The following is a 27,158-nucleotide window of genomic DNA, read 5'->3' as shown; positions in this document are numbered from 1 at the left end:
TTAAGTAACAAGTTCATCGAACTTTTAGCCGACGCGTCGAATACAATTCGTAATGCAGTTAATGTGCTATCCTTTTTGATAACATCAAGATGTGGTATAAAGTAATCTTCATCGTGTTTGCTTATATCAGTAATTTCTTCCAAGTGGCCAAGATCACGATAGTTGCATAATTCTGCTGTATATGCGATTTTTAGTGATGGATTCTTAGACAGTTTGCGCTCTTGCCCATATGCACGGTTGAGTGCGCTAGCATAACTATTGCCTAAATCCTTTTTTCGATTATTAAAAGGTAAACGAATTATATAAGCTCCGTCAGTGTCACGCATCGTGGTTTCAGCGTAAAATTTTTCGCATTTTTGTTCATCGATAGATAAGAGTTTATTATACGGAATGGTTTCGATTTCCCAAAACCGAGTTATTTTCGAATCAAGTGTTACTAAGTGGCATGATCTAGGTCTAAGTGCTGATTGTTTCACTGCAACTTCACCCGCTATTATCCAACTTAGCACAGTTTTCTGTAAAGTAACTTCTGGATGCTCTTGTATAATGATTTGCCCAGTACTCAAAAGTTTGTAAAATAAAGTACAACCAAGTAAAACATCAATTTCGGCAGGTTTATTGAATTCTGGATCTGCTAGCTTAATTCCTGAAGGAATTTTGAGAGAGCTCTTGTCAACAAAACGCGACGACAACGTGCTAGGAATAGTTGGAAGAGCCACTAAGTCTAACTCATGCTCATATGCATTGATTTTCGATTGAATTTTTGTTTTAACGTTATAATTGGCGCGCGTCACGAGCTGACCCAAACCGCCGAAGGGCAAATCAATTTTTTCTTGACTTAGTTTAAGCTTCAATACTAATTTTTCTGAAATAAAATTCGATTGCGAGGCTCCATCAAGTAATACTCTGCTTGAGTGCGTTTTATTGTATCTATCAAGAATATTAATTACAGCAGTTTCCAGCAAGACTTCGGTGTTTTATGTAACAGTGAGGTTAACTTGCTATTTTCTCTCCACATTTTGACTTTGAATATATTGATTGGACTCTGAATTTTGATTTAAATTATTAATGAAATGTAACAAAGTATTATGCTTTTTTGAGCAAGTCCTACAACCTGAAGCATGACATCGATTCGTACTATGATTATTTCGGAGACAATTTAAACTTAATTTTTTCTCGCGCACGGCATTTGCTCTTTCACGTGGATTAAGTTGTAATAACTGAGCACACGTGTAGGTTTTATGTTGTTCTTTACAAAATGTTCACAAATCCATTTTTTGAGTACTAACCAATGTCTGCTGTGTATTGTTCATTTTAGTAGGTTTTTTACCTGAGTTATTATATGTATTTGACTGCTTTTGAGAAGGATCATAGTCGCTATCTCCACGCTCTTTTTTCTTTAAGAAAACTATGATATCAACAAATTTAGGTTTGGCATTGTCTTCTAAAAACTCTTCCCGTGGTTTACGTGTGTATCGATCAAGTTTACTGCTAACTAAATGCACTATAATCGAGTTCCATGAGTCTACAAGCTCTTTTAAAGCTTTTAAAGCATTAACGTGCATTTGTAATTTTTCCTTGAGCGCGCGGATTTTTATAACCGAACTTTTTGTCATTTCTGGTAAATTGGGAGCGTGAGAAGCAGTCTCTCACGCACTATTTTGTCGCTTCTCGCGAGCATTAAGGAAGTGATCCCGCGAGTGAGAGCATACCAGCTAACGCACCAACAGAGTATCCTCGAAAGCGGCCTTTGTCCACCAGTCACGCCATATCCGAGGAGGTCACCAGCCGGTAGAAAGACGATCAACGTGCCAGCCCAACGGACTTCGTCAATGAACAGGTCATACTCTCTCCTCTCGTTTCTCTTCCTTGATCGGTTTTAACCCTTTTTGGCTATTCGTGACTTGTGCGCTGTGCCAGGCTCTCGCGGGCCGGCACAGCTGAAGTAGTGGTTAAGTTTCTTTCTTTATTGTGTATCGTGTCGGTTGTGAGATGGCAAGACGCTCACGTGCCGGTCATCTCATTTAGTTGATAAGAAGTTATTATGTATTAGGTTAAGGTTTGATAGATTGTTCTGTTCGTCGTCGCTCAAGGTAGCGATTTTATAATAAACGTATTTGGTTGGTAAGAGGTGAGAATATTTATTGAGAATATTACTTTCCTCTTCTGCCTTGCTGAGAGCGATACACCGCCTCCCTTACCTCCCCCTTAAAGAATTTGATGATAGTAGGAAAGTATTATCGGCCAAGGACGGCCGACGCTATTACATGGCATCCCTTGTGGGGAGAGGCGAGGCAGTAAGAGAGGACGATCATTAGTGCGCGAATTACTTAAATAGGGTAAAATAGCGAACGTGAGTGATTTTTTTTGTTTATGTGAACAAGGGCAAAAAGACGTGTGTTGGAAAACAACGTGCAGCCTTGTAAGTATAAATTTTATTTATCGGCTCGCGGCATGGTCGGGTCGTTCGCGTCGTGACGTGTTCGTGTTGAGGAATTCGGCTAGTGGAGGTGTTCGCTTACAACTGCGTGACGCATTCCTTTGCCGTCTTATGCTAGGCGATAACTTGCCGGCATATGACGCGGGGAAGGCGCGGTTAGCTTAGTTTTTGTTTCGTTTTCTCTCGTTTCCTTTTTTGTGTTGTGTTATTAAATTCCTAGCGTGTTGGTTATTGCGTTCTATGCGCTTGTTTGACTGTCCGTCACCACTGCAAGTGCGCCGTTAAAAGACAAATTTTTTTTTAATATGCCGCTCGTATGCAAAAATCGGCTTACGATGCGTAGGTTGCTTCGCGATGCCCGCGTTAAGAAAGTCAAGCGCCGCGTCGATTCTATAGAGCCGGCCACCCTGCTTGAACTAATGCGTTACCGTAGGTTAGCGTTGAACGGCGAGATGGATGAACTTGAGGAAAGGTACTTGCGTTGCATGATCGCGTTGGAGAGACCAAGGCTTCGGTTACCCTTACAGCCGAGCGATTTTACGTCGGGTCGCGTGCCAGATCTATCGCGCGATGAGTCGACGCATACGGCAATTAGCAGCGACGAAAGCGAGAATAGGACAGTCGAACCGGTTAAAATCGCATCGCCAAGGGCGGCAGAGTGGCGATCACCAGAACAGACGACGCGATCAACAGAAAGCGTTGCCGTCCTGCCTGAGTCAATTCGGCCGTTGGACGATAGGGTTATCACTCCCATTTCTGAGGAGGAAATTTTACCAGCAACCAGCGCCGCTGATGCAGTAACACCAGGGGTAGGTGCACCTACACCGGCTGCGCCTGAACTAGAAAGGCGTAGCAATGATACATTTAGCCAGGTTTCGAGTGCGATAGCAGCGGTCCGGCGATCCGGCTGATTTACCGACGGGAAGTGCAACAGGGTATCACTGACGGTACTAATGCGGTCTATAGGGTAGAAAGAGAAGCGATGCAGGGCGGAACGAATCAGGCTGCGCAACAGGCTCAATAGCCGTCGCAAGCCGATCCGTCGGCTGGCCGCGCAGCGCTCAATGTGCCAGCGTTTACCGGTTCTGCCCATCAGGCTCGCTCAAGCGTTCCCCAGCGCGGAGAAATACCGGTGAATCAGATACCCTTTCCGAATAGCTCTCTGGAGACTATTTATATATCGCCCCTGTTACCTGAAACAGAGACATGGATGCGAGAATGGGAAAGAGCAGTGCGCGCACCTTACATGAACGCGTGCACGCTTCGAAATCATATAGAGGAGACTCGGGCTCGGAGTCGAGAGCTTCGATGAGAGCGTCGGAAAGTAGGCCGGTCAAGGCGAAAACGAAAATTTTGCCGGACCATGGCAGCACTGTTGACCTCTCGAGCTCCTCCGAGTCTGAAGTAAAGGATCGAAAGAAAAGCGTGTCACATAATGGCAACAAGCCGATAAATATTGAAAAGAAAAAGAAAAGCCCGAAACGCGTTAATTACATAAATGGCGTGCCGGCCGATGGCGTTAGTGCGTTGACTGCTTGGTCACTTCGCTTCTCTGGCGATGATGACATGAGCGCGATGAGTTATTTGTCAGGATTAGAGGACTGTCAGCGCTACTATAGAATTTCGGATAAAGAAATGCTAAATGCTATTGTCACTACTTTTCGTGGCAAGGCGCATTCATGGTACGAACTTAATCGCGAGCAAGAAGAAAGCAAAGGCTAAGGGCAATGGGCCGAAGGGCGGAGTTGTCGCGGCTGCTGCTCAAGGCAATAAGCCGCAGGCAACGAATTGCCCTTCACAGCAGGCAGCGCAGCCGAATGTTGCAGTGCAGCCGCCGGCCGCCCAGGTACCGATATTTTCTGCACCGAGCTTAATTCCTTAACAACGAGGGCTAGCGAACGGCGCTCAAATAGACAACGCGAGAGGACAACGTCCTTTCGCTGGCGCATGTTTCGAGTGTGGTCTGGTTGGCCATCAGAGGTCTCAGTGTCCGACCGCGCACAGTGCGCGGCCGATCGTTTGTTACAAGTGCAGATAACCTGGGCACTATGCAAATAGATGTCCACTGAGGCCGACAGAGGTTAAGCCAGTATGTCAGGTATGCGATACCGCCGGGTTTGTCTACCGAAACTGCCCAGTTTGCAATCAAGTAAGACAGGGAAACTCGGATGCAGAAGCCGTCGACCGCTCAGCGACTCCTGCTTAAGGCAAATTGAACGGGCGGTATAGATAGAGGAGCGATTAAAAGGGAAAAGTAATTGGATTGACATGTTAAAAATAAAGAAATTTTGATCGCGCTGTTAGTAGTGTGTTAGGTGAGAAGTCGGGTGCGAACAAAAGAAAACAAGTCGTTTGTAGGCCGGGTAGTGCAGTCACTTACGATGTAGCTGACGGGAAGCTGGAAAGATCAGATCTCGTAGTTAGTGGAGAGTTTATTTCATTATTGGATGGGCCTATAAAGCCAGAGAATCAAAAATCAAGTAATTCGCAAGGCGAAAAACACTTGGTCCACCGTGTTAGTGCTAAGGTCGGTCATAAACAACGGGACGAGGTGACAAGTGGAACATGGCTTACGTACGATGCGTGGGATGCGGTCGGAAAGGACAAAGTTTAGCTGAACGTGGACTATTCCACATCTAAGGACGTAGCGGGCTCAATAAATTCGCGTATAGATAATACACAAGTATTTAACGAACCCGCTAACACTATAATTTTGAGTAAGCGTCCGGTTGTCTGTACAGACGCACCGTCCGTTTCGGTGAGGGGAGAGACTGAGCATGGCTCAGATGTACCTTTGCTAACGACGGAAGAGTCAGATCAAGCGCTAGTAGCCGTGCTCGAGAATTGGTTTTTCTTGAAGGTGAAAATAGGCAATGAAGTCTATACGGCGTTGTTAGACTCGGGTGCTCAAGTATCAGTTGTAGAATCGAGGCTTGCACAAAGGTATGAGGAACATTTAAGGCCGCCTACGATATTTATTCAAGGTATTTCGGGTGAAAAGCCGCGAATATTCGGCGATCTTAGACTGTGCTTTAAGATTGGTGGTAGATTCGCTTGGCTTACCGCGACGGCCGTATCAACTTTAAAACACGACCTTATATCAGGTGCGGATTTTTGAAATAAATGGGACATTAACATTAATTTCGGAAAGCGTGCTTGGTGGTTAGGCGATCAAAGCGACTGGTGTCAACTGGCCGTCACGAATAGCGAGACAGTTGATGTGTACGCAGAATGCGCAGGTCTGAATATATACGAGGAAACTCAGCGCGAGACGATCATGGCGCTCGTTCGCCGGATCGTCCCTAACCCCGGAGACTAGCCGGCTGTCACAAGCGTTATCGAGCATATCATCGATGTCGGTGATGCGCGCGCGATCAAAACACCAATGCGTCGATGCGCCTGTGGAAAGCAAAGATAATCAGGCCGTCTAACAGCTAGTGGAGTAGTGCGCCGGTAGTTGTACGGAAACAAGACGGAGGTAATAGGCTCTGTCTATATTTTAGGCCAGTAAACAAAGTGATGAAGATTGATGCGTATCCAATGCCGAGCATGGACTCAATCTTGGATAGATTGCGTGGCGCGGTTCATCTTTCAAAAATCGATTTAAAGTCAACGTTCTGGCAAATTCCACTCTCGGAATTGAGCAAGCAGTACACAGCTTTTGTAGTACCGGGATTAGGTCTATGAGTGTTTGAAAGAATGCCGTTCGGTTTGGTAAACGCGCCGGCAACGTTTATGAGAGTCATGGATGCACTTTTCGGACCTGAATACGAACCGCACGTTTTCTGGTATCTTGACGATTTATTGGTAGTTAGTGCTGATTTCGATAGTCATGTCGTTTGGTTAGAAAAAGTCTTAAATAGGTTAGTAAGTGTAGGCCTAGAGATTAACCTCGAGAAATCGGACTTCTTCTGTACCGAAATAACGTACTTGGGCTATCGCTTGGACAGCGAAGGGTTGCGACCGGATGACAATAAAGTGCAACCGATTGTAGATTATCCGGCTCCAAGCAACGCTCAGTTGCGCCGCTTTCTCGGGATGGTAGGTTGATATGCGAGGTTTATTGAACACGAAAGTGATATCAAAGTCCCTCTGACAAAAATAATTCGTAAAGATCAACCGTGGGAATAGGGTGAAATACAGCAAGTAGCATTTCAAAGGTTGAAGCGCGCATTGACTGAGGCACCTGTTCTTGCGCGCCCGGACTTCGCGCTCCCTTTCTATTTGCATTACGACGGATCATCTTTTGCAGTTGGCGCGTGCTTAGTACAAATATTCGAGGACGGCGAGTATCCAATATGCTACGCCAGTCGTATGCTTGACACTCATGAGTGTAATTACACAATTAGTGAGATCAAGTTTCTAGCCGTTTTAGTGGCTGTAAAGAAGTTTAGACCGTACATAGAAGGATCACACTTTATTGTAGTTACTGATCATAGCGCGCTTACGGAAATTCTAAATAAAAGAGAACTTACACGTCGGTTAGAAAGATGGATACTTGAATTTCAGCAGCATGATTGTGAGATAATACACAGGAAAGGGGTATTACATCATGTGCCAGACGCGCTATCTAGAGAATTTGAGGATGAGTGCGAGGTATGCGCGTTCGAGGATACGAGTGATAAACGGTATTTGCAACGGATTCAGAACGTATTATCTAGGCCGAAAAAGTATAGAACGTGGAAAGTAGAAGGTAGCACGCTCTATAAGTTTATGCAGAACCATTTGCTCGATCCAATCACTAACAGAGAAGAGTGTTGGCGCATGGTGGTGCCGGCTGAACATAGGGAACGCGTGTTGCGCGACGCTCATTGCGAGCCCTCCTCTGGACATTTAGGTAGGGAAAAGACTTATGATAGAGTAGCACGTGAATACTACTGGCCGGGCGTTTCGTACGACGTTAGTACCTTCATTTCCGAGTGTAAAAAGTTCCAGGAGTACAAAACTGTACAACAGGCGCCGCTCGGATTAATGGGAAAACGTGCAGTAGAGCGCCCATGGGCCGTAGTAGCCACGGATGTAGTCGAATACCACGTAGCAAGAATAGGTTTCGGTATATGGTTGTGTTTCAAGATTTATTCACCAAGTGGATAGAATTGAAACCGCTTAGGTTGTCAGATGAGCCTGCTCTGGCCACTGCCTTGGAAGAATTAATTTTATATAGATGGAAGACGCCAGAGTATTTAATTAGTGACAATGCGAAAGCATATAAGAGTGTGGTCTTCGAGGGCGTGTTTGATTATGGTATCGAGCACGTGCTATGCCCTGCCTATCACCAGCAGGTATGGTATTCTCATTAGTAACCTAGCTGACTTTAAGGGTGAATACGCACGCAGGGCGTCTTGACGTGTTGTCCACCCGATGGTTGAGTTTATTTTCTTTTACAGTGCATGGACCACGCGTTTGCCCTTGTAATTAACCCTTCTAAATTTATTCGTCATTATTAAGCTTAATTTCAGTTTTTTTCTTATACTAACTTAGAATTAAGCTAATCATAAGCCTATTATGTTATTGAATAAGTTATCTATTGTTGCGTCAGGCCAAGTCGTGAGTCTATGCCGAAAGGGTGAGAGAGACTTGAAGTTGGAGTAAGGCCTTGTTATCCTAAGGAGAACTTCGGCCTTCGGAGGGGCTTTTTTTTTTTTTTTTTTAAAGGTGGTAAAAAAACAGGCAAATGCTTATTGCACCCAGCGGTCAAGTTAACCAGTAGCTAACTGGCTTGTTCCTCCGCTAGGACATGGGACTTGCCTCCTACTTCAGGTATGGCCGTCATAAATGACAGCAGTACCATCCGAGGCGACACCTACCCAGTAAACCTGCTCCGCCCGGCCTTAGCTTAGAGTGTTGGGACTGGGAGGAGATAATATCCACCTACCATTTACCCGTCAACGTGGAACCGCGTTAGCATTACTTCACCGTTGGGGGACCGTGCCGTATATTATCATTATTAATGACGCATACATAGCAGTAAATGATACAATATTCGCATGAGATGGAAAGAATAGAGATATATTGATTGACAATAGGTTAGGTGACAAGATAGATGAGATCACAGAGCGAGGCGTACTAAATGGGATGTTATGAACTTAAGTGACTAGTTGTGAACCGGCAAGCATAACACAGTACGTTATGCTGAAGAGGCCAGAATAAGCACTAAATAAAATCACCGGCCAAAGAGGGTAATTGGAGCCAGCAAACAAGTTAACAAGCATGGTGGTCAAGCAGATTCAAAACTAAGAACTAATTCGTAAAGCCTGGAGAGATGACGAAGTGACAGTGAAGGTAGATTGTGGATCAGGGTGGAAGTGTGGGTGGGTGTTACAACTAGGAATTGAATGGGGGAAAATTGCAGACCAGGTAGCGACCAGGTGATAGGAGGTACTCTGATGAGGAAGTGAAGGCGGACACGTTGAAGGGAAGAGGGACAGAAGGAGGTTTCAGGAGCAAGGGAAGATTTGTGAGGTGTTCGGTGTCCACCCTGTGGCGAAAAAGGAGTTGTTCGATCACCATAAAATAGTCATAGAGCCAGCGCCTGAGCTCTACATAGCGAGAAATGTCAAACTCAGTAATGGCCAGCTGGTTGAGGAGATACATGCCATAGGCCGCCGCTGAGAATCTCCAAGCTTCAGTTCTTGGAGCGGGATAGGAGAAGATCATCGGGGGATTGCGGGAGAAATGCTTAAGATTAGGAGGATTTGGGGTTTTGACATATGTCGTAAGGTAGCACGGGTGTTGACAGCATACGGTTTTGTATGTACGAAGGATGAGAGAGATGTTGCGCTGACACTCAAGAGATAGCCAGCCCAGACGCAATCTATGGAAGGAGACATGGGAGTCAATGCTTGGCGTGGGGATGAAAGGTATAAAGCCAGTAATGAATCGGACACAAGCATTGAAAGCTGATTGAAGGGCCAGGGTTCTGGACTTATCAAGTTGCATGAAGGCTATGGAGGCATAAGAAAAGTGGGGAAAGATCAATGTTTGTACCAGGTATTTCCTTGTCTCAATGGTGAGTGACTTTCTATAAAATTTAAGGGAATTTAGACCAAGGTGAACTCTCTTAACAATGTCGGAGATGTAGGGTTTCCATTGAAGAGTCGAGGTGATAGTAAGTCCAAGGCTTTTGACCAATGATGAGAATGGTATTTCAACATCATCAACCTTAAGTCTGGACAATGAGTTTAGGTCAATAGCGAGGACGTGAAGTTCGCTACCAACGATTATGACCTTTGTTTTGGCGACGTTGAGTTGGAGACCGTTCGCTCGCGCCCAATCCGCCACCGCCTGTGCATCCAATTGGACCTTCTCAAGCTCCACAACAATCTAGGAAGGGACGCAGTGATGGTAAATCTGAGTATCATCAGCATAAATTAGGTGCTTGCAGAAAAAAAGCACTGGTGGGAGGTCATTAATGAAGATGGCAAACAGTAGCGGACCAAGGACGCTTCCCTGCGGGACACCCGTCCGGGCACGCTCCCACCGCGAAACAGTGTCCCCATGGTCAATGACAGCTTGCACCCTGTCGACAAGATAGCTGAAGGACCATCGTAAGACGGAGTCACCAATGTGACAAGCTCTGATCTTATTAATAAGCAAGTGATGTGGAATTCCGTCGAAGGCCTTTGAAAAATCAAAAAGGACAAGGATGGTAATTTGCCTCCTATCAATGGCAAACCTCATGTCATCAAGGACGCCCACTAAAGCAGTCTCGGTAGAGTGTCCCCTACGGAAACCAGCCTGTCTGGGATCCAGAAGGTCATTAGCTTCCAAGTGGTCAGAGAATTGTCGGTGCAATATTCGTTCAATGATTTTTGAGGGTTCGAACAACTGCGCTATGGGCCTAGTATCAGAAGGAGACTGGGGTGATCTGACCTTAGAAAGAGGACGAATAAGGGAACGCTTCCACGTGGCTGGGAAAGTAGATGTTTCAATGGACTTGTTATATATTTCAGTAAGGTTGCAGGCTACGGTGTCAAGTCCAAGGAGAAGCATCCCTCCCGTAAGTTCATAACAACCCCTGCCCCTAGAACGCAACGCCCTGATCTCGCTCTCAACATCAGATTGTTTAATTTTTGAAAAGACAAAAGAAGGAAAAGTAAAGGTGATATGCAAGGGGGAACTGCAGATATTGTCAAATGTAGTGAGGGTTATGGCTGGAGATCTGTTGACAACTGTGGCAAAGTGTTTATTGAGTTCGTCAGCTGAGGAAAAGAGCAGTGGTGACGGCAGAAGTCGATTGGTTAGGCCGATGTCATGGGGAGTCCTCCACTTGGATTTGGAGCTATTGGCGTGTTCAATGTAATTACGGATGTGGGTATTTTTCTCAGTATCGAGCTCGTTTGAAATGGCAGTTCTTAGGGAGCGATATTGTTGAAGGGCTAAGGATGAGTTGGAGGCTCGAAAGCGTTTGTAGGCTGCGTCACGGATCCGCATTTGGACACGCAGCTTATTAGTCACCCACGGCTTCTTTTTGGCGGAGATGCTAACCAGACGAGAAGGAGCAAGCTCGTCAAAAGCTCCACAAACCACCAGGGTGAAAGTTTGCTCAAGTTGATCGACTAAGGGAGTGTCTCGACGAAGAAAATCACCCCGGTAATCCCGTGAGACCGAGAACTTGGTGGTGATGAGAGAGTTCAGGACAGATTTATCAACACGATGGAAAGAGCGGGAGGCAAAGGTTTTAGGTTGTTCTTGGGGCGAGGAAAAAAGTATGGAAAGCTCAATTAGGTCATGATAAGGTACAAATGGGGAGAGAGATTTGGTGAAACTAAGAATGTGAGTTGAGGGATTTGTTATAAAAAGATCCAGCGCTGTATGTGTGGCCACTCCACTCTCAGTAGTAGGATAGTGTGTAGGCTCGGTGAAAACAACCCTAAGTGCGTGTGAATCGATCAGATCACGCAATGCCAGGACGTGAGGAAGATGTGATGTAAGGTCGGAGTTGAAATGGCCAGTGATAATGACATCATTGAAGAGAGGAAGAAAGGAAGAGATGGTGTTAAAGAAAAATGATGGGATTTTAGCGGATGGACGGCGGTAGACAACTGCAAATAAAAGTTTTAGGTGGCTTTTATTTTGGATTTCGGTTATCATGAATTCAGGTGAGTTGTTAAACGTGGAATCAGAGGCAGCGAGTAATTTTACTGTCAAACTATTGCGACAATAGATGCCAACTCCACCACCCTCCTTGCCCTCGCGATCCAGTCGGAAAAAATTATAATCGGCTAGAACGAGGTGGTCATCAGAGATGACATTACAAAGTTTGGTTTCGGAGACGGCAATAATGTCATATGAACTTGTATGTGCCTGTGCTTCAAGGAGAGAGAACTGCCACGGTACGTTCAGGCCGTTTATGTTGATGTGCGCAACGGTGAGGGAAGATCGAGATGGGATGGAGGCGGTAGCAGAATTATTAACTGGGACCATTGAATGTCATGAGGTTTGAGCTGGGTTAAGGGTTGGCGACTCTGAAGAGGAGGTAGATAAAGTGAAGCATAGTGTATTTGCAAGCGGTCGAATATGAAGATCAGAGCGAGGAAGTCGGAGATCGTGATGGGCACCGCCAAGAGGAGCGAAAGGCGCGGCCGAAGGATAAGGGCGGTCTGGGGCTCCCGCCGAGCATTCGACAGGTTGGCGAGATGCCAGCCTCGGCAGACCACGCAGGTCAGTCTCCGAGACAATGGGAATGAGCTCCGATTGCGGCGTGGCGCGGCAGAAGACCCGCAGGTTTCGCACCACAGGCCACGTGTATCCGAGGTCATCACTCACTCTTCTGGCCTTGGATAGCAGCTCGAAGACAGGCTTGGGATAGATTGGGCGCAGTAGGACTCGTAAACCACCTCTACAGTCAAAGATCGTCTGCGCAGTATGCCCCTTCAGTCTGGACGAAAACTTGATGATTCTGTCCCGAGAGGATGGTGAGTCCAGCAGGAAGGTGAAGGACTTCTTTCGTGCACCTTGGCTCGAGTGAGAGAAGGACTGCGACTGATTTGTGGGCGCAGTAGAGCGAGAGGCAGCAGTGGGATTCCATTCCCTTGTCGCAATAATCGCACGGAGGTTGTGCTCTCCATCAAAGTCCAGCGCAATAAGGACAGAGGTAGCGGCCTGGAAGAGGGAACCTTGAAATTCAGCTGGTAACCCATGGACCAAGATTTCAGGCTCGTCGACTATTGCGAAGTGGACGTCACGCTCGCGAAACTCATCCTGCGTATTAGTCCAGAGTCCGCACAGTTTCTCAAAGCGCTCAGAATTGAGTTGCGCTTCCTTCGCATGCCGCTCCGCGTTAAGCTGCGACTCCCTGCGAAACCACTCAGGTGCCTCAGACATTACCGAATAATCGGAGTTCCGACCTGTAGTCGGAGGTAGCTCAGATCTGCAGGCTTTGGTGATCGGCAGCGGTGATGGCTGAGTTGGTGAGGCTAGACGTTTCCTGGCGTGTGTAATAATGGAGGGGGAGTGTCCTTTTGGCGTAGCGAAGATATCCAAGACGGTATTGGCTAACGTAGTATCAACATTCGGCGAGCGGTTGAGGCAGCAGTTAAATTCTGCAGAATTGTGATTGGCTGGTCTTGAGTTGGGTGAAGTGCAAAGGTTATGGTACAGGGAATTACAGGAGTTGCAGAGGAGGAGTTGATCAGGTTGTCGCACGATCAATCCGCACTTGGCACACACGCGACTTGACATAAATAGGCGAGATAAGTTTAGAAAGAATAGAAATGCCTATAATAATTTGAATGTTTGCGCGCAATTTCAAGTAGCGCGGATGCTCACGCAACCAACCGGCTATGATAAACTCGGTAAAGTGACCTCTACCGAGGAAAAGCGAATTATCACAGAGGGTTTGGCGGGAAAATCAAAATGCGCGCGAAGATGATGCTCGCAATAATGAGGAACGCAAAATAGAGATTAAGGGGAAAATTTGGCGCGGAAAATTCACAAGATGACGTAACCCGATTTAAATATACGTTACAACTTAAGATTAAAATGAATGATTATGAAAATGACTATAAAGATGAAGATGTGAATTACGCTAGATGAATCGAGATGAGATGTAGTCTTAAAAATTAAAAACGATCGATTACAGGTTCGCAGTAATAACAAATAATAAAAGAAAAACGGACAATACAGAGTAGTGGCAAAATGTAGGCAGGACAAAATATTCCTCACTTAACCGACAAGAAAATAGATGTTCTAGCGATGATATTCGTCGTTGGTAGAGCTAGAACGGCCAGGTAGATGATGAGATGTCCTGGTGCAGTTGTGATATAGCAATTGATTTAGTTAGTAGAGTGACGTATGCAGTGTTGATTCAGGTGAAAGAGGTTAGGTGATGCTGGTTGCACAAGTAATGCAAATTCCAGGGCAAAATGCAAATACTTATGCATGAAATAGCGTACACTTGTTAGCCCCGTGGAAGATGCACTACCTGGAACAGTTTGCTCGAAAGTGTGATGCCAGATGATTAGATAAACTGTATTTGTTGAAGAGCCGTTGAAAAGATGCTGTGATGCTTACCAGAGAGAGAGAGAGAGAGAGAGAGAGAGAGATTAGATTAGATTAAACCATTTTTATTTAGCCATGAGGTATAACCCTGTAGGCTTCAAAAAAAAAAAAGTACTATTACAGTAATAAAACAATAAAACAATAAAATAACAATAATAATAACCAATAATAAACATTAATAAGCCAATAATAGTCAATAATAATAAAACAATAAAACACACTAGATAACATACGCTATACATTGGCATTATAACAAGTAACATAACAGGATAAAACGCAATAAGAAAGGCAATAAGAAATGACGGAGTGTGAAACAATAGTATCACACTGATAAAATAATATAAATAACAATACAAAAATGGAGATACGCAGGTCGCAGAGTACAGGAGAAAATAAGTCGCTGAGTCTGCCTGCAGAACACTCTCAAGTTACGGACCATTGGCCAGACATAACCAAGCTCAGCACTAACCTTTCTCGCTTTTGTGAGAAGATCGAAGACCGGCTTCGGCCATATGGGGCGAACGTAGACTCTCGTCGGTCCACCGGTACCAAAGATTGACTGGGCGGTGTGCTCCTTTAACTTCGGGGAGAAACGAAGAATCCTATCCCGGATCGATGGAGAGTCCACAAGAAAAGCTAATGAGCGGCCAGACCGACGAGCAGCGCCGGGAAGTGATAGTGAGCTTTGGGAAGAGACTGAAGAATGGTTCCAATCACGCGTGTTTATAATTTGCGGCAGATTGTGTATCCCGCCAAAACCGAGCGCAAGAAGCAGTGAAGTTGCTGCCTGGAACAGTGTGCCCTGATAGTCTGAGGGAAGACCGTGGACGAGGAGTTCCAGCTCATCTATGACTGCAAAAAGAGCATCTCTGACCTGGTGCTCCAAGCGCAATTGGGACCACAAATCGCGCATCTCTTGATATCTGCCGGCATTTAGTTGGGCCTCCCGCTTGAACCACTCAGGTGTATCCGCCATGGTAGTAGAGTGATCTGCGCCTTGATAAGAGATTGAGTGCGGGGACGAATGCAGGCGGTTCTGATTCGTAGCGAAGATGTTGGTTGCAGGAACGAAGGACTCAGGTGACGAATGATGAGGCGCAGTACAAAGTTGCTTAGTTACCGGTGACAATAGCGGCCGAATAGGCGAGGCTAGGCGTTTCTTAGCCCGCAAGAGTACAGATAGAGAGTGTCCGGTAGGCGTGGCGAATAGCGCGGCTGTATTGGCAATCGGTAATTGGTTGGAAGGTGACAAATCAGTACAACATATAAATTCAGTATTTTTCGATATCGGCCTAGAATTTGGGGATATACAATTAAGGTGGTAAAGGGAGTTGCAGGAGCCGCACAAAAGAGATATGTCGAGTCGTCGCAATGGAAGGTAACACTTTGCACAGTCTCTAATTGACATTAAGAAATCGTAGCGGATTACAAGTTTAGGAATTAGAGGATTAAGAGGGAGTCGAACTACGTTAAACTCAACAAGTAAATAAACTGGAGAGGAAAGAGCGAATTAACGTAGTCGAAAAGGTCAGGATAGTATGTGTGTGGCAGATAGAAAATTTGGCGCGAACAAGAGTAAACGAAATCTGCGACTCCTGCCTGCAGTAAGATGAAATACAAGATCTTTCGGAAATCGCGGGAAATGTGGAAAAATTTGTGGGAATGTTAATTGGTAGAGGAACTTAACCTAAATGGCGCACAGAATTATGAGTACTTAAAATTAGTCGCTTAAAAATAAATTGGATGATGACTAACAGAAACAACAGAACAAATCACTCAGTTGAAACGGTAATGATGACGTTACAGGAGAAATTGATTAAAGGGCGCAGCCGGATAACGAGACAAGAATTAGAAAAGATAGGATAAAATATGATTAGCGATTTTGATGTATCTCTCTCACGAAGCGATGTGTAGGCGATGATAACGTGTTTTAGTAGCCGATGTTGCAGAAAACCGGTGTGCAGGTCAAATCAATGCAGTGATGACAGATGAAACCGGTAGCTGCTGAAGTCTCACGTCCGTTCAGATTAAGGTGGATCAGGTTATGTGACAACTGGAACAAGTTGCTCGCAGAGGTGCAACAAAATTATGTTAATCAAACTGTAACAACCTGGAGCCGATGTGAAGTGCGTGCGGCGCTCACCAGAGAGAGAGCGAGAGAGAGAGAGAGAGAGAGTGCTGCTATAGAGCAACTATAGTGCGGCTAGGCGCGCGACACTGGCCAGGCTTGGCGGTGCCGCGTGCCGCCGATTAGGTAAGTGCGTGGGGAGGGCGTGAGAAGCAGTCTCTCACGCACAATTGCGTCGCTTCTCACGAGCATTAAGGAAGTGACCCCGCGAGCGAGAGCATACAAGCTAACGCACAAGCAGAATATCCTCGAAAGCGGCCTTTGTCCACCAGTCACGCCATATCCGAGGAGGTCACCAGCCGGCAGAAAAACGATCAACGTGCCAGCCCAATGGACTTTGCCAATGAACAGGTCATACTCTCTCCTCTCGTTTCTCTTCCTTAATCAGTTTTAACCCTTTTTGGCTATTCATGACTTGTGCGCTGTGCCAGGCTCTCGCGGGCCGGCACAGCTGAAGTAGTGGTTAAGTTTCTTTCTTTATTGTGTATCGTGTTGGTTATGAGATGGCAAGACGCTCACGTGCCGGTCATCTCATTTAGTTGATAAGAAGTTATTATGTATTAGGTTAAGGTTTGATAGATTGTTCTGTTCGTCGTCGCTCAAGGTAGCGATTTTATAATAAACATATTTGGTTGGTAAAAGGTGAGTATATTTATTGACATCGCCTTTCCTCTTCTACCTTGCTGGGAGCGATACACCCCCCCCCTTCCCCCTTACCGCCCCCTTAAAGAATTTGGTGATAGCGGGAAAGGATTATCGGCCAAGGATGGCCGACGCTATTACACCCTCTATTGATGAATAACTGCTTGGTTCATTTGTGATTGTTTTTTGCTTGGGATGTCCACAGGGCTGAATAACTTAATAGGCCGACGGCTGCTTCCCTTCTGCTGGCGTCTGTGCGGTCGTATAAGTCCAAACATTGTATTATGATGGCACTGTTCCACCGACTGCTTAAGTCGACCGAGTGGCTGCGTCGTGTCGATATTTTGTAATGATTTCTTTTTGTCAGTGTAATGACATTATTTCATCGGCTGCTTTTGTCCGAATGACTGCTTCGTGTAAATTAATGATGTTAGTTTATTTATTTACAACTTATATGTTACATTTGGTTTTCATTTCTTACATTACAATTGTGTCTTGTGTCCAGTTTGTGTAATTGATAATGTATGTGTTTTGTGTGTGTATGTGTATGTTTGCGTGTGTGTGTGTGTGTGTTTTGTGTGTATGTTTGCGTGTGTGTGTGTGTGTTTTGTGTGTATGTTTGCGTATGTAGATGTGTCTGCGAGTCTTGCGTCTCTGTCTTCTGTTTCCTTCTGTCCTTAGGGTCTTGAAATTTCGTCTTCTTGTTTTTCTTTTTCTTTCTCCTCTTCGTATCTTCTTCTTTTTCATTTTCAGCTCCATCACCCACGCTATCTTTTCTTTTCTTCCTATTATTATTTTTTCCCATTCTCTCCCATACTTTATGCTTTTTTCACATTTTTCTACTATGTGCTTTCAATTTTCTTCTTCTTTCATACACATTCTGCATCTCTTATTTTCTTTTTTTTCCCAATACCTGCTTCATCTTGTTTCATTATCTAACCTAAACCTTTCCATTATTCGTAGAACTTTTATTCTTCCCTCTCCTTGAATTTCCTTTAATCTATACTTTTTCATTTCTTCTTTCAGTTCATTCCACTCGTTTATGTATCTTGACTTTTCTAGTTTTTCTTCTAGTTCTTTTTCTTCTTTTTTCTTTAGCTCTTCTCTTATTTCTTCCCAAAACTCTTCTCTCATTTCGTCTCCCTCCTCCCTCTCTCTATATATTTTGCTTTTTTCTAGCCTTTCCTCTCTCTCCTCCTTCTTACCCTTTTTATCTTTTTCATTTCTTTCCCTTTTCTTTAGTTCTCTCCATGCTTATGTTTTTATTGAGCCATCTCTTTCTTCTCTTATTTTGTTTTCATACCTCATTGCTCTTTCTAATGTTGTTTCTTTCATTTCTTGTCTTCCTGTTTCCCATCGTATTAAGTAACTTTGCGTTTTTCTATGTAATCCCAATACCCACTTTATGTATTTTAGCTGTAATCTCTCTATTTCTTCATATCTTTTCCATCCCCAGATTTCTGCTCCATCCATAATCACGCTTTTCACCAGTGCGTCGAACAGGTTCATCCTTAGCTCCCAATTTTCTCTAAATAATTTTTCTCCTAGCCCCCATAGTCTTTCGAATCCCATATTTATTTTCCCTTCTACCTTCTTTATCTGCTTTTTATTTCCGTTATTTCTGCTTATCACATATCCCAAGTAATTGTACTCTTTAACCTTCTCTATCTCCTCACCTTCTTATTTCTCCTCCAACTTTTACTTTACTCGCTGTTTTCTTATATATTTCTTCTATTCTTTTCCTAATTTTTATATTTATCCCTTTCTCTTTCATTATTTCCCATATTTTCTTCCTCTTTATCTTGTTAAAAGCGGCCTTTATGTCGGCAAAGAATACAAGCAGTTTTCCTCCTTTTTCCCTTATTTCCTTAACTATTATTGTTTTTAATACATATATTGTGTCCATTGTTCCTCTTTTTTCCTGAATTCCATTTCCGTATCACTTAGCGTTTCTTTAGCTTTTAGTTCTCTTTCCATCTTTTTCCTCAGTATTTACGCATATATTTTATAGCCCGTATCCATCAGCGTTATTCCTCTATAGTATTCTACTTTTTCTCTTACTTTGATATCTTCACCTTCCTCTCCTTCGATGTCTTCAGTTTCTTCCCCTTTGCTTTCTTTCTTTTCTTTCTCTCCCAGTTGTCCCTTGAAGTGCTTTAACCATTCTTCTTTTCCTATATTTTTATCTAATCTAATTCTTTTCTTCCTATTGCTATTCACATTATCCCAGAATTTTCTCCTCGTCTTATCTTTTTTTATTTCTTCTGCCACTCTTTTCCACTCAGCTTCTTTCGCTTTTCTTATTTCCGCTCTGTATTCTCTCTTTGCTTCTAGGTTTTTGCCTCTGTCTCCTTCCCCTTTTTTTATCTTATTTAACTCTGCCATCACCCTAGCCCTTTTTATACTACATTCTTCTCTCCACCAGCTTTTTTTCGATCCTTTTTTTCCTTATCTTCTTTTTTACGACTGCGATCCTCACTCTGTTTTTTATCTCTTTCCATTTTTCTGTTCCCTCTATTGCGTCTATTCATCCCCGATACTCTGTTATACCTTCTTCGCTCCAGCCGTCTATCATTCTTTCTTCCTCTTCTTTTTTTTCTTCTGCTATTTTGTCTCCCAATTCCACTTCTACAGGTAAGTGGTCCGACTTTACCTTCACTTTTATTTGAACCCTTTTTATTGCTTCATCACCTTCCTCGTTACCTACTACATAGTCTATCGTTGACATTCCTCTCGCTCCTATATATGTTATTTCTCCCTCTTCATCTCCTTCTTTTCTCGCATTCGTTATCACTAAGCCCATTTCTCCTAGCCATTTTATAATTTCTTCTCTCTCTGCGTTTAACACTTTATCCTTGGCCTTTATGTCGTCTAGGTTTTCTTCTGTGTTCCATTTTCTCCCTTCATTTCCTGTTCTTGCGTTGAAGTCTCCTCCTATAATTATTGTTTTTCCTCTGTTCTCCTCTATCTTTTCGCTTAGGTATTCTTAGTTTTCCTTTTTCTCATGTTGCTCATACACCGTTGCTATCATGTATTTCCCTCCTCCGATCTTTATTTCTCCTGCTATTACCGCACTTGTCCTTTCTCTCTCCCATTTAATCTTATCCATCCCTTTCCTCTCTCTTACCGCTATTATTCCTCCCCTTATTTCTCTTCCCCTTCTTCCTAGCCTTCTTGAGTCTCTCCACTCTATGTTATATCGTTTCAGTTACTTCTCCACCCCAATTTTTGCCCCTTGCTTCTTCAACCAAGTTTCAGTTAGTACTATTATATCAAATTCCCTAACATATTCCCAGTCGTCTTCCTCCATGCTCCTAATCCCCGCCAAGTTCCAGAATAATATCTTTACTGCTTCTCTTTCCTCTCTCTCCCTTCTCTCCTCTCTCTCTTTTTTCCCTATTGTTTTCGAAACCCTACCGCCATTTTTTCTACCATTTTTCCCTTTCTCGCGCCACCACCATTCTTCTTCCTCTGACTTCAACCCGTTATGCCACATCTTTACCTCTTTACCTTTACTTTTTATTTCTCTCGCATTCCTTTTTAATTCCTTTCTTATCTTCCACTGCTTCCACGTCCAGTCCTGATCTATAAAGATCTTTTTCTACCCAGCTTCTCTTTCCTCTTCATAATTCCTTCTTTTTGTTCCCATGAAGTGCATTTAATTTATCATATGTTTTTTCCTCTTTCTCTCCAATCATCCCTCCCCGCTGTCCCTCCTATTCTTCTCAGATTCACTATCTCCCCTTTTATTTTTACTTCCTCTCTTAACCAGTCCTCTACCTCACTCTTCTTTCCACATGTTAATCCACCCTCTAAGTCTGTCACTATTATATTGTTTGACCTACTTTCTCTATCCATTTTTTCTTTCATATACTCTACTTCTTCCTTATTGCCTACTTCTGGCCTCTTTGCTTCTCGTTTCCTCCTTCTATACTTCCTTTTAATTTCACGCACGCTTCTTCCAACTGGTTCATCCTCTCTTCCCATTTTTCCTGCAGTTTCTTTTCTCTAAGTTCTGCTTTTTCCCTTTCTTCTTTCGTCTCCCTCCTTCTTTCTTCTCTTTCTCTCTTGTCCTCTCTTAACCTTTCCTATTTATTTCTCCCATCTTTCTTCTCTTCTTTTCCCCTCTGTCTCCATTCTTTCCATTTTTTCCATCATTTCTTTAAACATTTCTGTCCATTATCTCTTTTCTTCCTCCCATACCTCTTTTAAATCCCTTATATCTGCCCTTATCTTTTCCATTATATCTTCTGCTCCACTACTTTTTTCCACTTCTCTTATCGTGTTGTCCAATCCTTCTCCCCTCTCCCCTTCCATCTCGCTCTCCACACTTTCACTCTTGCATCTTTTTGCCTCCCTCATTTCTGCTCTAATATTCTCCCTCAGTCCTTCTCCACTCTCTCTCCCCCTCACCACCTTTACTCTTTTCTTCTTTTCCTCCTCTTTCCATCACTATCCCGTACGCTTTAATTCGTCTCTCTACTTCTACTCGTGATCTCACCTTTATTCCCTGTCTTACCTTTTCTGTCTCCGCCATTACTTCTTACCGCCCCTTCTCTCTACTTGCCTTTCCCGCTTCTTAATTCTCTCTCTTAACCTCAACTTTTCTTCTTTCTTTATTCCTCTCTCTCTGCTCTTTCCTGCTCTTCTCCAAACCCCTCTATCTACACTCCACTTCTCTTCCGCCTCCAAGCTCTTTTCACCTGTATTTCTCTACTCAAACACTTTTGCTCTCAAACTTTCTTACCAAAACATGCACTCACAGTCAAGATGTGTCTACTCCCTTCCACGAGTCGAAACCCCTCTCCGTCAATGAATGATGTAAATGTAGTGACTAATATGCTGTAGTAGATGCAGGTATGCTTTGTGTTTGTTAACTATTTTTTTAAGTCGAACGAAAATTGATTTTTTAAGAATTACAACTCATAACACTTCTATTTAATTTCTTCTTGTTCACTGATTTTTAATATCCAGCTCGAAGGACCATGTTTAATGTTGAGCGGAAATATAATTTTTGAAATATTATTTTTATTTATTCCGCAAGGCGTACGTTAATATTAATGACGAACGAACGAGGTAGAGTATAAGATAGAGTAAAGTTAACACAATTTAATATAAAACTCTATTTAATAAAAGGAAAGTAAACAGTGAAAATGCATAAGAGAGCAGAGCAGACATGCTACGGCTGTTGCTCTCTGAAAGCTTGATTAGAATCTAGTTATTGTCTGTCGCAGCAGACTCGATGATAGTTCAGAGGGTAATTCTAGTTTTTTAATTTTCAGAATATTCATTTGTTAATGGCTAAATAGTGAAGTAGGAAGGAGGTGGGTTGTTACAATTGAGGATGTATTTGTTGGAAAGGGAAACGGTCAGTTTGGCACAGAAACTATCAGTTGAGGTACTGTGGAGACCTTTTCTTTTATAGTAGGTATCATAAACATCCGGAGTGACGAGGGTTCATTTGTCATAAACAGCTGTGTGACATGTGTTTTACACTTGAGAGGGATTAGAGTACTCTACTTCTCGGCCAAACATAAACTATAGATAGTTACAAAAAATATTACTAAATTTTGAGTCGAACGTGACTAAACATACTTTCAGAAGAGAACAGTTTCTTTTTTTTGTTGTTTGTGTGAGAGTCGCATAGAGGACGAAGCAAATAGTATATCGAACACTCATATACAGGGTGTCCAAAAAGTAACGAATCAAGGAAATAACTTTCCAGGTAGCAAAGCTTTTGCGAAGCTCAAGGTTGTTTTAGGACTAACTTTCGACGAGGAATTCGATGGTGACCTTGGCTTTGACCTTCAACCTCAATGTCAAGGTCATTTGGAGGTCAACTTTTTTTTTTAAATGGAAACCCCTATTTTCGACACTGCTAATCGAAAGAGCGGAAAATTTTACGTTCAAACATGCACTCAGGTCATTAGTGGAGTATGACCTTGAGCTTAACCTCAAGGTCATTTAGCCTCATCAAGGTATGGGTTTTTGCGACGAAGCTTAAGGTCGTTCTAGGACTAACTTTCGACGAGGAATTCGATGGTGTCCTTGGCTTTGACCTTCAACCTCATTGGCAAGGTCATTTGGAGGTCAACTTTTTTTAAAAATGGAAACCCCTACTTTTAACACCAATTTTATTATTACATTTAGCGTCACCTAAGAACAACGGCGTGGACGTAGTAATATCTGTTCCCTTTGGGGTGCTTGTTTTACGAAAGTTCTAAGTTGTTAAATGTTCAAATTATTTACCGTATAATTCCTGTTCTCACTAACATAAATTCTGTTATCTTAAATTTTAAAATAATTCATTCTGCTATCCTGCAATTTAAAAATAAAGAAGGAAATCTAATATTTTATCTAAAAAATTTTTTTTCTTTTTTTAATTTGACGATTTTTTTGCAAAAAAATTTCATTTTTTCAAAAAAAGTGTACCATATTGAAAAAAAAGAAATCACTTGATATTTTTGTTTGGCATAAAAATTACGAACTGTATCGGGCCAGCTAATTGGCAACTCGAACTGTAAGGCGTTTTACTCATAAATCGATTAAAATTCAATGTTCAAAAATCCAAAATAATTTTTCCAAAAACACGTATTTTTAATCTCCTAAAACAGGATATTCTTTTAATGTTGTTTTAATTTTATTGTCAAAAGAAAAAAAACATTTAAATTAAAGCTAAAAACTAATTGAATATTATTTAAAGTTTGTTGTGAACTGGTATTTTGAGTAAGCCCGTAAAATCAAAATGAATCGTCTCTCCGAAAGAGAAAGAATATCGCTACTTATGATGAGAGGTTGGGGTAACGTGCAGAGAACTATGAGAGAAGTAGTGGGTGTGTTTAATCAAGCATTCAGAGTTAATAGAACTTCCATTGCCATGTCGACTGTTCAAAATACTGTTAGAAGATTTAATCTTCATGGTCATGTCAAAGATTTACCTAGAGTAGGCAGGCCAAGTACAGCAACGAATGAAGAAAAATCACTCGACGTATTGTTATCATTCACTGAAAATCCACATCTTTCTATCCGCAGACAGCTCAAGAGCATGAAATAGGTAAATCGTCAGTACACAATATTCTAAAATTAGCAAGTTTTCATCCATTTAAAGTAAATTTGGTTCACAAGTTAAACGAGGATGATTTCGATCGTCGTGTTGAGTTTTCTGAAGACATGATGGATCGCATAGTTGAAGATCCCAATTTCCCATCAAGGATAGCATTTTCAGATGAAGCAACTTTCCAACTTGATGGTACATTAAACAGACATAATTGTAGATATTGAGCGGCTGTAAATCCTCACTGGTTGCGACAAGATAAATCCCAGTATCCGGAAAAACTAAATGCTTGGGCCGGAATACTAAACAATAAAACTATTGGACCATTCTTTATTGATAGCAATTTAAATGCTCAAAATTATGAAGTTTTGCTTCGAAATTCGATGGTTCCTGCGATTAGAGAAATGACTGCAGACAACTTTGATGAGACGTGGTTTCAGCAGGACGGAACAACTGCCCACTACGGACTAAACGTTCGCACATACTTAAACGGGACCTTTGTTGATCGATAGATAGGGCGAAGAGGCACAATTGAATGGCCAGCTAGATCACCCGATTTGACGCCGCTAGATTATTTTTATTAAAGTTATCTGAAAGATCGTGTGTACCAAACAAAACTCGTAAATTTAGATGACCTTCGGCGGAGAATCGAAGATGTATCTGCTCTTATTCCCGCTCAAATTATCGAGAATGCCATTCGTGATTTCTACCATCGATTGGCTTACTGTCAGGAAGTAAACGGAGGATAATTTGAACATTTAAAGCAGATCGTTGTAATGACAGTAAGCAAATGAGAGAGGCGAGGGGACTCTCGTAAAACAAGCACCCCGATCGTGAGAGGCAAGGGAACTCACGTAAAACAAGCACCCCTATCGTGAGAGGCAAGGGGACTCACGTAAAACAAGCACCCCAAAAGGAACAGATATTACTACGTCCACGCCGTTGTTCCTGGGTGACGCTGAATATAATAATAAAATTGGTGTCAAAAGTACGGGTTTCCATTTAAAAAAAAATTTGAACTCCAAATGACCTTGACATTGAGGTCGAAGATCAAATCCAAGGTCACCATCGAATTCCTCGTCGAAAGTTAGTCCTAGAACGACCTTGAGCTTCATCGCAAAAATCCAAGTCTGAGTAGTAGAACGTGGCATCGACCCATACCTTGATGAGGCTAAATGACCTTGAGATTAAGCTCAAGGTCATACATCACTCACGACCTGAGTGCATGTTTGGACGTAAAATTTTCCGCTCTTTCGATTAGCAGTGTCGAAAATAGGGGTTTCCATTTAAAAAAAAAAGATGACCCTCAAATGACCTTGACGTTGAGGTTGAAGGTCAAATCCAAGGTCACCATCGAATTCCTCGTCGAAAGTTAGTCCTAAAACAACTTTGAGCTTCGCAAAAGCTTTGCTACCTGGAAAGTTATTTCCTTAATTCGTTACTTTTTGGACATCCTGTATATAATATACTCGTATATTCAACAATTCTATATAAAATATATATCCAATAATTTGAATAATAGAATTATTGGACAGCTCATTTGATAATACTAACCTTTTATATTAGTGTGGAAGATTTGTATAAAAATTCCATTAGGAGCCATTTGATGAAGAATACATCTCATAAATTGCCGTGCTACACTTAACGCTCCACCGGGAAGATGCATCGATAGTTCGCATTGCCAAGGATACATAATACTTGATGAGACTCTGTTAAAAAAAACAATTTCATATAAAAATTTATAATTTTTCTATAGAAAAAATATTACTATAATAATATTAACATTGATTGTTTAGATTTGTAATGAGAGCAGACGATTAGCTTGTATTTCGTCTTCTTCTCTCCGTCTCCCATCTACTCTCGGTAAGGTACAATATTCAGTGTTAGGCGCATTGTAACAATATGTCTAACTATTGGCTCCTGTATTTCAGCTGCCGATGATTTCTGCAAAGCGGCTGAAGAATTCCGAAGATTTACGGTAGCGAAGAGAAAGGAAGAAAGAGTAAGCGAGGAATGCACACATCTGGACATGCACGCGATATGCAGTTGATATGAACTGCATTGATGGCATGTAAAGTTAAGTACAAATTAAAGGAGCATGAGTCAGTGGCTGTAAGCAGGCCAGGGAAGACTCTTTGTTTTACGCTCTGGGAGAGAACTGTATTTTTCATTTTACTGACGAAGAAAAGACTGCGTGTTATTGCCACTTGTATCCGCCCAAATTTCTCAATCATGATTCTGCACACATGAAGTCTTGCTGTGCTGAGCAATTGTACTGATAAGTAAAAGACTAAGTCGGACTTTAGACATAAAAGTCGGCGGTTGACCGTTCGCCGGAAACCTCGCCCTGTCAGCGAAAAAAGGCACAACCAACGTTGTTTTTCCATTGCAGTCTGAGTCACCAGTGATATATATGTTTATTTGAGGTTATATCACGTATTTCTCTCTCGCTTGTAACGGTCCTATCTATGAGCTAGTTTATCATTTCACTGAATCACTGCAACCCGTTAAACTCATCTATCTGTTTACATCAATGAGCATATTAAACGGCGCTACTTCACGTATTATTTGATTTTATTAGTACAAGAGTCTAATTTGATGACCATATAAGGAGCGTAACGTCACAGACTGATAGATATACGAGGTGTGTTCAAAAAATAACGAGAATTTTCGTTTTATGAAAAAAATATTTATTTATTCATCTACATTAATGTTGTCGCCTTCAAAGTAGTCCCCTTCGGATACAATACACTTATGCCAACGCTTTTTCCAATCCTCGAAACACTTTTGAAACTCGATCTTTGTAATAGCTTTTAGCTCTTTCAGCGATTCGCTTTTAATGTCATCTATGCTTGTAAAACGACGGCCTTTTAATGTTCTCTTTATTTTTGGAAATAGAAAAAAGTCACATGGAGCCATATCTGGCGAATATGGAGGCTGAGGCATCGTTACAGTTTCCTTTTTGGCCAAAAATTCACGAACAAGCAATGAAGTGTGAGCAGGCGCATTATCGTGGTGCAAAAGCCATGAATTGTTTTGCCACAAATCCGGGCGTTTTTTTCGGATTGCTTCACGCAAACGACGTTGAACTTGTAAGTAGTACTGCTTATTGATTGTTTGACCTTGTGGCAAGAATTCATAATGCACTATGCCATTAAAATCGAAGAACACAGTGAGCATAACCTTCACATTCGACCGCACTTGTCGAGCCTTTTTCGGTCTTGGCGATCCAGAATGCCTCCACTGGGACGATTGAGCCTTAGTTTCGACATCATATCCGTAAACCCATGTTTCGTCATCTGTTATAACACGTTTTAGTAGTTCTGCATCGTTATTGACTTCATTTAGCGACTCCTGAGCAACTTCCATTCGCCGCTGTTTTTGTTCGAAAT

The 27,158-nt window shown here is 42.6% G+C and overlaps 1 protein-coding gene across 1 annotated transcript in view; it reads right to left on the bottom strand.

Annotated features, from left to right (window-relative positions):
* LOC131667616 (protein unc-79 homolog) overlaps positions 1-27,158 on the bottom strand; it is a gene marked incomplete at its 3' end in the record, with an annotated part of 3,688,809 nt that overhangs the window by 304,010 nt on the left and 3,357,641 nt on the right. The window contains exon 35 of the mRNA XM_058941149.1: positions 25,321-25,475. Coding sequence (XP_058797132.1) covers positions 25,321-25,475 — 155 coding nt within the window. The remainder of the gene's footprint in view (positions 1-25,320; positions 25,476-27,158) is intronic.

This window comes from Phymastichus coffea, unplaced genomic scaffold (assembly GCF_024137745.1).
Source record: "Phymastichus coffea isolate CEN01 unplaced genomic scaffold, Cenicafe_Pcof_1.1 PCOF00005, whole genome shotgun sequence".
NCBI lineage: Eukaryota > Metazoa > Arthropoda > Insecta > Hymenoptera > Eulophidae > Phymastichus > Phymastichus coffea.
The sequence above is the reverse complement of the archived record's forward strand: the minus strand, read 5'-3'. Positions and strand labels throughout refer to the sequence as shown.